The 10,652-nt window shown below is 41.4% G+C and overlaps 1 protein-coding gene across 3 annotated transcripts in view; it reads left to right on the top strand.

Moving 5' to 3' along the window:
• Nucleotides 1–6: 6 nt before the first annotated feature.
• IFT122 (intraflagellar transport 122) overlaps nt 7–10,652 on the top strand; it is a 31,812-nt gene continuing 21,166 nt past the window's right edge. Inside the window, exons 1-13 of one of the 3 annotated variants that reach the window (XM_014946771.1) lie at nt 7–78; nt 714–780; nt 1,772–1,856; nt 2,692–2,770; nt 3,572–3,648; nt 4,083–4,149; nt 5,195–5,341; nt 5,697–5,846; nt 6,773–6,848; nt 7,355–7,546; nt 8,606–8,744; nt 9,438–9,640; nt 10,092–10,229. In XM_014946771.1, the coding sequence (XP_014802257.1) occupies nt 38–78; nt 714–780; nt 1,772–1,856; nt 2,692–2,770; nt 3,572–3,648; nt 4,083–4,149; nt 5,195–5,341; nt 5,697–5,846; nt 6,773–6,848; nt 7,355–7,546; nt 8,606–8,744; nt 9,438–9,640; nt 10,092–10,229 (1,461 nt within the window). In that variant the 5' untranslated portion in view covers nt 7–37. Of the gene's footprint in view, nt 79–713; nt 781–1,771; nt 1,857–2,691; nt 2,771–3,571; nt 3,649–4,082; nt 4,150–5,194; nt 5,342–5,696; nt 5,847–6,772; nt 6,849–7,354; nt 7,547–8,605; nt 8,745–9,437; nt 9,641–10,091; nt 10,230–10,652 lie in introns of those variants that run through there. The other 2 variants (XM_014946769.1, XM_014946770.1) reach the window with 2 other exon arrangements.

Here is a 10,652-nt window from a genome sequence, read left to right as displayed (position 1 = left end):
GCGGGGCCGTGAGGGGCGGCGGGGCCGGTCCTGGGGGATGCGGGCCGCCCTCACCTGGCGCGACAAGGCCGAGCAGTGGTGAGCGGCCCTGGGGGACAGCTGGGTTACCCCGCTCCGCAGCCGGGACGGCCGGGGGCGCGGCCTGTGAGGAGCCGTGGTGGGCCGGGGGCGGGCCGGCCGCGGCCTGGCCATCGGGACAGCCTGGGGAGCGGGGCCGGGCACGGCTCGGGGAGCCTCGCCGGCCCGGCTCTGCCTTGGCACCGGTAGATGGGCTGCAGAGGTGCTGGGCCGAGCGTTCCCCCTCCCTTGGCAGGCCAGCTGCGGGTTCTGCGGCTGGGCTCCGCTGGGGTCCTTCGGGGTGATCCAGTAACACGGGGGCTTCATGGGGTCCTTGTTGCTTTATTCCCTTTACATTTAACCAAAGCCCAGCAGCCTGCGTCTGGCTGTGTGCGAGGGTATCACTGCTGGCTTCTGCCGAACCCGCCGTCCCCCGGTGTCCGGGCCGGGGGCTGGGTGGGGGCTGGTGCTTGGGCCTCTCCCGAGCACGGGGAGGCAGTCACAGAGGGGTCTGGTTTGGGCAGTTTTCTCAGGAATCAGATACAAGTATGCAATTAACAATTTTTGTTATGTGGCATCTCTGATGTTAAAGAAAAAACATTTTCTGCCTGCTAATATGGGGGTTTCTTGGGGGTGTGTGTTTTGGTTTCTTTTAGTATTTATGATCTTGCATTCAAGCCGGATGGGACTCAATTGATAATTGCTGCTGGAAACAGACTGCTGGTAGGGAAACTTACTCTTCCTCTTGCAGTTACAGCTGTATGAATATGATTTCTGGCACATTAGCTTATGAATATAACCTATCAAAAATCCTCTTATCTCTACTAGTCCAGCCTCATATCTATGTATATATTAATGCGTCCTAACTGTAAAGTGTTTTGAAGCTTTTAAATGTTTCTTACCAAGTTTTAAGCTCTATTTCCAAAAGTAATGAGATTTAATTTACTTGCATCATCTCATCCTCTCTCCCCTTGTCTGGTGGTTTGAAATCCATTAGCCTGCATCCAAATTCAGGACAATGGTGTGGTATACGAATACTGCATTGTTACAAGTCTCATGCAAGTCTCTGTGAAAAGGGGAAAGAAACTCAAATTAATGTCCCTACTTTGTGAGAAGCTTCAACTCGAGCTTCTTTGTGGTTCTCTAGGTCTGCTTGCCTGCTGCTGACCCCTCAGCAAGAGCAACTCAGGACTACGGTTCCTGCAAAGCTTTCAGATGGGGCGGGGGTAGAACCTGAGGGGTGGGTGCCTGGATGGATGGCAGGGCAACAGAGATGTAGCTCAGAACTGCAGGACAGTGGGCTTTGTTATTTCCACTGCTCACATAATGGTATATTTAGTGATGGTCCTTTCCAGTAACTCATGTTTAAACATCTAACGTGGGGAGAAAAGTAAAACAAGCTGGCCAGATGAGCTGTTTGGAAATCTCTTTTGTGCATGTAACTTTTAAATGCTGAGTTAAGGAAAGCTGCTTCTATACTTTAAAATGTTTTAAAATGTTTTGTCCTGCATGGACTGTGTGCTATGCAAAAAAAGCAGACACCAAAGAAAGTGTATAATCTTCTTGGCCTTCAGTAATTTTATATCCTAGTCCTCGCTGGAAGATTTTTTTACATATTTTCTTTGTTTATATGTTTGTGTTGTGCTTTTTGTTTTAGTTTGGTTTTTTTGTTGTTGTTTTTTTTAAATTTAATTTTATTTCCCTGTTTAAATAGGTATATGATACTTCTGATGGAACCTTAATTCAGCCTTTGAAAGGACATAAGGACACTGTATACTGTGTGGCTTATGCTAAAGATGGTAAATATCACCTTGGGTGGCTTTTCTAGTCTGGTTTATAAAGTGCATATCTTCTTTTTTTTATTGCCAATTGAAAAATCAGGGTTGTGTCAGTAACAGGATTTTGAAGATGTGTGTGAGTGGTGTTTGGTTTTGATGGAGAGCTTGAGCTGCTCTGCAAATGCTACATGCAGAAGTGCTGTGTTTTTACGTGTAAGGCTACCTGTTGATTCAAGAAATGCAGTCCACTTCCTCTCCCCTTCTACTTCAGTGCTGGTTAAGTTTATATTTTTGGGGGGGGAATGTGAGGAGAAGGCTTACCCCAGAGATCCCTCTTTCTAGTACTCCATCTGCCTCTGCTTTTTATTCCCATAGTTCCTCTATCCCAAAGCTTCCCGATCTTCTGATCCTTCACACATTACCATGCTCACTACAGACCTTATTCTGCTTCCAGTTCTTTCATTGCCTCTGATTCTTATTCTGTGGAGACTTACTGTCTATGGACTCAAAGGACTTCCTCTCAAATACTACTGTTTAAGTTACAGGTGATACCTGTGAAAATGTACCATTTTTGCCTTGACACCTTTAACGTAAAGCTCTGACCCGTGGCTGGCAGCGTTGGAAAGACCGGCTACTTGCTTGCATGGCTGGGCTTTAATGAGGCGTGCTCTGTGGGAGTAACAACATCAAGTTACTGGAGTTGAGAAGCGCAGTCACATCAAAAGGCTTGCAGTGTTAGGCCCTTTATTTCTTGAGCCTTGTCAAGTTCAAGAACCTCTTGCTCTCTCTTTGATCGGGTATTTGGAGTGAAAGTGATTCTTGTATGTGTGGGATTTAAATTATATTTAATTCCTAGGCAAACGTTTCGCATCTGGCTCAGCTGATAAAAGTGTGATAATTTGGACTTCAAAGTTAGAAGGAATTCTGAAATACACGTAAGTGATGCCTTTCAATTCTGTGCCTCTCAAAAATGGACTTTGATTATGCACTTCTGCTGTCAAAGAGTACGTGCCGTTAGATTTGGAAGAAGGCTGACTGAGGTCAGAGAAAATGCCAGGGGGTAATAGGAGAGGGAAGAGGAAAAGAACAGTCAAAGTATCTGAATGAGGCAGCAAAGCAATTAAAGGCATAAAAGAGGGTGGGAAATCTAGATAAATCTCTGAATGTAGAGGGCTGGCAGAGAACTGGGGAAACTCTGTGTAGATGGAAATAAAATGAAACAGAATGTGACTCTGATCTTGTATAATAAACAAAATTAATATAACTCTGGTTCAAAGCCAAATTAAAGATATGGGTTGGTACTTTTGGTATATTTCCGTCTTTCTTCTGGCTTTGTTTTTATGTCATCCCTCTTAAGTGACATCTTCAAATTCTCTTTCTGAATGTGTGTGTACATTTATTGCTAGTAAGTATGTACAAACTAGTCTGCTACTGGGAACATGCACAAGCATACTTGTTTTAGAATTTGGATATGACCTTTAATCATATTTCACAAACCACCCTCTCTGTACATTTTTAGCTAATCTTGATGAAATTCAGTGAAACCTGCCACTTAGAGACAACTTTTTAAGGTTTATTACTGATTTAGTTTACATTAACTGTAGATTAATTTGATGTAATATATACTGATCGAATTATTTCTGGCATCTGGTAGACCTTTCAGCTATCTTGCTGAAAGCCAGAAAAGGGAGCATTTAAGAGTGATTTATTGAAATATGATTGTAACTTCATTCTAGGCATAATGACTCTATACAGTGCGTTTCATACAATCCTCTTACTCATCAGCTGGCATCCTGTTCTTCCAGTGATTTTGGTATGTTCTCTTCCTCTAATGTTTCCATTAGGCCATAAGCTCTATTAAAGTTGTGTAGCTAACTGCAGATAGCTCCAGTTCTTTATATCTGGAAAAGGTGAGACAAACCTACCTAAAGTTAAGTGACATTAGTTATGTTTATTTAAATCACTTAAATGCAGTTGGAAAGGACCATGTAGCGAGGTCCCATGGTGTAAAATGTCCTACTTTGGTACTATGATTTTTTGTGGAGACACCCTCTGTGTTATTATGATGGATTTTTTTCCCCCCGTTTACTGATAAATAATAAGTATTTAAATGTCCTTCTAGCAGTGGCTGAGACTTTGATCCCTCTGAAGTCCCAACTGAGTTTTCTGACAATGTTAGTGTCTAATCTGAACACTGGTAAATGCTCACTTCTGATTTACTTTGGCTTTCTGTTTGCTTTAATCAAGGCTTGTGGTCTCCTGAACAGAAGTCAGTCTCTAAACATAAAGCTAGCAGTAAGATTACTTGCTGTAGGTAAGTTTTAAGCATTACCTGTGTCATTTAAGCTAATTTCAATAAAACAATTCAACATAAAACAATTCAAAATAATACGCAAGCTTAAAGGAAAAATAGTTGAAGTGAAATAGTTAATTGTGTGCAGGGCCAGCACCGAGCAGTACGAGAGGGGCTCTCCTGCCTTGCTGCTCAGTACCATCGTATACTTCCTGCAGCCTTGCCTGTCTTGTAATTAAAATACACCAGTAGCATTTATAATGCTCCAGTATTTATTAATAGTGACTACTGTTTATCAGATGATTTGTTCTTTCTTGTGTTGTCTTCTCAGAGCTTTTCTTTTTTTTTTCAGTAGCCAGTGGGTTTGGTTCTTATTTGGTACTGTTTATAACTGAATTCTTCTGAAAGTATCAGAGAGGTGTTCTGGTCTTGAACAAGTGTCTTCACTTGCTCTCTCCTTTTTAGCTGTCTCATGCAATCACAGTAAAATGAAGTTAGAGGAAAAATAACTATATTTTTGTTTGTAGAGTTGTTCATCTCCTGTGTTGGTGTTTTTAGTAGAAGGAGATAGTGCCACTGTGGGGAACCTGAGGCAAGGGAACATTCATTTGTGTAAAGTCACCCATCGCACTACAGCAGAGACAAGAATAGAAACTGGGTCTCCTCTGTCCCAGCCCCATGCAATTTTATCAGATCAGTGTTCTAAATGTGGTTTTTAAAACAGCCTGGTCTGTTGCCAATACTGTCATCCCCAAAAATGTATCTGTTACTTAGCACATGTTAGAAGTATTGCAAGCAGATGATAGCTTTAATTTTTTTTTATTTCTACTTTTTTTTTTATTTTATTTCTGTGTATATAATAAAATGTTCTTGCTGTAGTGCATGCTGTTGCCATAAATGTGGATTTAGATGCATAAACAAACTGTAGGATTACTGGCTACCTCCCAGAACTCCCTCTGAGAAGTATATTTCAATCTCTCATCCCTATTTGAGTATGCTGCACCATCCTACCTTCCTGCTGCTTGTTTTTAGTAGTTTGCTCTTCAGTATCTGTGTGTTTTATCAGCTGGACGAATGATGGCCAGTACCTTGCTCTGGGGATGTTCAATGGCATTGTCAGCATAAGGAATAAAAATGGCGACGAGAAAGTAAAAATAGAGCGTCCAGGGGGTGCTTCATCTCCAATATGGTCAATTTGTTGGAATCCATCCAGGTAAATAATGTCAACCTTCCTTTTCTCATGCTGAATATATAATCCTTGGCTTATTGATTGCAGAAAGGCTTGACTTTTATCCCTGCTGAAACAGATTAATGCCAAGTACGTTACCTTTTTTTAAGTGATTATGTATTGGGGTTTTGGCTTCCTGCCCGTCTTTAATTGAATGGAGAAACTGGGACCAAGTTCCTCTTAGATCTCAAGAAACATTTCTTTTTTCATTTATATTGCTTTTGGGTTGGGGGTGGGTGGTTCTGTTTGGATTGGGGGGGAGAGAGAGAGGAGCTGTTTTTTCACTTCAGTTCAGAGGGAATATTGACCCAAATATGTGAATAAACAATTGCCATTGCAGTCGGTGGGAGAGTTTTTGGAGTAGAGCAGATGACCAGGAGGAGTCAGTTCACAGCAGTGTAGAGGAGATCCCGGTGCTGCCGTCCCGGCCTGGCAGTAGGCAGTGTAGTCAGACAGCTGGAGAGGACCCTGAGGAAGAAGATTTAAAGTTGTGAGTGAAACCTCAAAGAAACACATATATCTACATGATCTAGAACAGTAATTTACAAAAAGGACCAAGGTCAGAGTATTATGCAGGGTACAAAATCAGGCATTCAAAAACTAGGAAATTCTAGATGAACAGTTGCCTGTATGGTCTTAATTAATTCTGCTAATGTATGTTCATTATGAGATACTTGGTATGTTGCTTTTCCTCACAGGTGCATGCATCATGCATTGAGCAAAGGCAGGGTGCTTACTAAACAGTTGCCTTTTCATTAGGTTTTTTGGCTGTTTGCTTTTTGTTCAGTTTACGCCTAGAGGCGTTAATTGCAGCAGAATGTTCAGATTACCATCTCCCTTTCTAGGCAAGAAGCTGTGGAGAGGTAACTCTCATGTTTTGCTGCGAGCAGAAGAGATCATGTCAGCGTACCAAAGTTAACAAATTTGAGACCTGAAGCCTTTTCTTGTCCTGCTGCTGGTCTCACATGAACAATTCTTTCTTTTTTTTTCCCCCTTCCTTATGCTGATAATTGTTGTTCATCCTTGCTCAGCTGTACTGACTTTGATGTTAGGGTGCCTTTGTGCTCCTGTATGTAAGATCAGAATCCAGGCCCAGGTGCTTCATCTGTTTAAGGGACCATTAGGTTCACTGTACCCACTCCTTATATTGCTATACGTGTAGTGAAACACCAGCCTTTGCAGTTATTCCTGTAAAGGAGACTGATTTTTCTTTTGTGTCCCCAAGCTGTCTTCCTTAGCTTTAAGTGGCAAAATGTATGTGCTGTCCTTTTAGTACCGGTTGGTTTGTTTTTTTTTTTTTTAAAGAGTAATATGAAGTATACTCTGCTATCCTATTACTTGGTTCTCTTGCTCTAAGAAATTTATTATTAAGTCTCTGTAGAATTACTATGTAATTATTTTATGGTTTTTTGTTAGAGATGAACGCAATGATATTTTAGCGGTGGCAGACTGGGGTCAGAAGCTTTCCTTTTACCAGCTTAGTGGCAAACAGGTATGTTTTAGAAAGTGCATTCAAGAGTGGCAGGGCATTTCTGATTCTGTGTTGTGCCCTGTATTCAAAGTGTTTGTATACTGGTGCTTTATTAGCTAGTTAAATGTTTGCTGTTTCTCCAGCCTTTAATGAGTGCTTTTATTAAACCGTCTTTTCCTTCAGTTTTCGTTTCTTCCACTGCAAGCCTGTCTTACAATTCTTGTAAGCTTTGCTGATTTTTGTCTGCTGGTCTGTAGAGGACATCTTTGTATGTTTTTCAACCAGTTAAATGGGGCTTTGTGAACTGCTTGCATTCCGAGTGGACTGGTTTGGGACTGGAAGGATTCTTGGATGTGTTTTAGAACTGCGTTTGGAAATCTTAATTTAGCCAGTGATTCTGGAGCATTGAAAAGTTGCTCATGGCCAGAGGGATGAGAAGAATGGTATCAGTGACAGCAGTTGTTGCCTTGGGAAAATATGAAATGATCCTTTAGCTAATGTGTTTTTTATTTTATTTTCCCCTGTAGATTGGGAAGGACAGAGTGCTCAATTTTGATCCTTGCTGTCTTAGCTATTTTACTAAAGGAGAGTATATTTTACTGGGAGGTTCAGATAAACAAGTTTCCCTCTTCACGAAGGATGGTGTGCGTCTCGGGACCATAGGAGAGCAAAGCAGTTGGGTGTGGACATGCAAAGTTAAACCAGACTCCAACTACGTGGTGAGTAGGAACATTCTGCTGATGTTTTCATAGACCATTTGTCATATAAGACTACATTAAGCAACTGAGTTTGAAATTTATAGAGATTCTTACTGAGGCAGCAGAACCTGAGCAGCATCTACTGAGGTCCTAGAACTAACACCACAATTAAAAATACCCTGCAGAAGTAAAACTTGGGCTGTATGAAGGCTATAAATGAGCATAACACCCGTTTCCAGATGGCATTTGCTGCATTTTGATTAAAAAAGAGGAGGGAAGAGAAGAAAATGTGGCAGCTGGTAACTTCTAGGTTTACCAAATCTAATTCCATGATGGGAAGAAAATGTTCAGATCTGTTGGAATTTCTAACATTGCACCTTGTGGAAAATGCCCACAAGGCAAGTGTTAGCCGTAAGTGCTGCGCACCGTCACTGTACAAATGTGAAGAGGTACAGAGCACATCTTAAAAACAACACCCACCCCATCCCACTCCCCAGAAAAAAGCAGCCAAAAAGTCAACAACAAAACCAAACCAAACCTCACCCACCCAGTGTGGTGGTCTCCATGGTCTATGAGGAGATCAGTCCTCATTTTGCGTTACACTTTTACCACTGTTAAGTACAAGCAGGCTGTAATCTAGGATCTAAAGGGTGAGTTGAAGGATGTTGGAGCTGGACTCTTTTCAGTGGTTTCCAGCGATAGGACAAGGGGCAATGGGCTCAAGCTGGAACACAGGAAGTTCCATTCAAATATGAGAAAAAACTTCTTTACGGTGAGGGTGACGGAGCCCTGGAACAGGCTGCCCAGGGAGGTCGTGGAGTCCCCTTCTCTGGAGATCTTCAAGACCCGCCTGGATGCTCCTGAGTGATGTGCTCTGGGCAACCCTGCTTTGGCAGGGGAGTTGGACCAGATGATCTCTAGAGGTCCCTTCCAACTCTGACAATTCCGTGATTCCGTAATTGGTATCAATCTATGCATTATGCAGGAAAAGGAACATAATGTTCATGTAAATACTACACACTTCACCAACTCTCACCTCCATGTACCAATTAACTAAAATTATTTTCTTCTTGTGCTCAGGCAGTAGGATGCCAGGATGGAACAATATCCTTTTATCAGTTGATATTCAGCACTGTCCATGGCCTTTACAAAGATCGCTATGCTTACAGAGACAGCATGACTGATGTGATTGTCCAGCACCTCATCACTGAACAAAAAGGTAATTTCACACTTGCAGTCATGCCAAAGCTTCACTCTCACTCTGGTTTTTTTGGGTTTTTTTGTTTGTTTTTTCCTTTTTTTTTTTTTTTCCTTTTTTTTTTTTTTTCCTTTTTTTTTTTTTTTTTCCAATTAATATCCATCAGAACACTTGGAATATATGCTGCATGTATCAGGCAGATTGTTGTCACTGTACCAGTAAAACTGAGGAGCACTGTTTGCAGGGTGAGAGTGCAAACTTGGATTCTGGAGGATCAGCACTGACAAGCTTAATGAAAGATGTGGGGATTTGAAAGGACACTGGGACGGGCAGAGGCTTTTAAGATAAGGGTTTTAATCTCTGCGAATGAGATAAAAATACTGTACATCATATTTAGCTTTTTTTTTTCCTTACTAGCAGCCTCAAGGGTTTGTGCTGATTTTGTTTCTTCATACCCACTGGCTTTTTATGGCAAAGAATCAAAGTATTGCTGCGGAATGTGCTGTTGACAAATAATAGAGGGTGATAAATTGTGACGGGGATAAAAGATTACATAGAAGCAGAACAACAAATATGTCTGAGCAGGAATCTGCTTTTAATTTTAGAGGTGCTTCAGAAAGATTCAATTTGAATGTATCAGTAAGTTTTCTGATTTCTGTACCATTGTTTTAATGTCATCCTATACTGTATTAGTTTTGTGCTTTTTCTCTCTAGTTAGAATAAAAGGCAGAGAGCTTGTGAAGAAAATTGCTATCTACAAAAACAGATTAGCAATCCAGATGCCAGAGAAAATCTTGATTTATGAGTTATACTCGGATGATTCTTCAGATATGTCTTATCGAGTGAAGGAAAAGATTGCAAAAAAATTTGAATGCAACCTGCTGGTTGTATGTTCAGATCACATTATTTTATGCCAGGTATGTGCCTTAAAACCCAGAGTAGCCTTGGGGTGCCCTCAGACTCTAGAACAGCCATCCAAACAGCACTAGGAAAAGGCTGTACGGTGGCAGTGCTGGTGTGATGTGCGGCGCTGACACAGTTCTGACGAATAGCTGTGGCATGGCATGGGTGCCTCTGCTTCAGAAAAACAATCTCTGCAGTGAATTTGATAAATTAGCACAGAATCCGGGGGAACATTTGGGTGGGGGTGAACTGCTAGAAGAAGGTGGGGTTGGGTGCTTTTTTGTTCGGTTTGTTTGTTCGTAGCATTGGAAAAACTTAAAGAATTCACCCTGATAAATTGACTGTTTGACTTCATGATTTTTATACATAAAAGTAGGCACACATGCTAGTGTAGGTATGAACACAGCACAGAAGACATAATGGTTTTATCTTCATACAGTATTTTGTATGTTATTGTGTCTTTAGGAGAAAAGATTACAGTGCCTCTCATTTAGTGGTGTTAAAGAACGAGAATGGCTAATGGAATCTCTTATTCGTTATATTAAAGTAATTGGAGGACCTCCAGGAAGAGAAGGCCTCTTAGTTGGTCTAAAGAATGGTCAGGTAACATGTAATGTCTGGTATGTGTCTTTTCACTGCAAATGAAATCTTTTTTCTGCTCTTCGGGGGACGCCTTAGGAGCAGCATGCTCTTTTACAACCTAGAACTTTGACAGTCTCATCTTGTGATTAAAAACTAATTGCTGCTATCTTTCACATTCTCTGGCTGTAAAATTGGTACTGAGAGAACGTTTGTCCTTAGTAGGTGCTGGGGGGTGTGAGTGAGTACACTTCTCCTGATGAACACTTGTGAAGATGTGGGTGTTCTAGAGATGAAATTGCTGTTTATTTCGCCAGCTAGTTAGCAGCTGGGTATTTCAGACTGGACCCCAGAGTTACTGGTACAGAAAACACAAAAAGAGAGGAAGTTGAGATCCTCTGTTTCTTCTGTATCTATGCTATATATTCCTGTAATATCATATTAATG

Source organism: Calidris pugnax, unplaced genomic scaffold (assembly GCF_001431845.1).
Source record: "Calidris pugnax isolate Ruff unplaced genomic scaffold, ASM143184v1 scaffold81, whole genome shotgun sequence".
In the NCBI taxonomy this organism is placed as follows: Eukaryota; Metazoa; Chordata; class Aves; order Charadriiformes; family Scolopacidae; genus Calidris; species Calidris pugnax.
The sequence above is the reverse complement of the archived record's forward strand: the minus strand, read 5'-3'. Positions and strand labels throughout refer to the sequence as shown.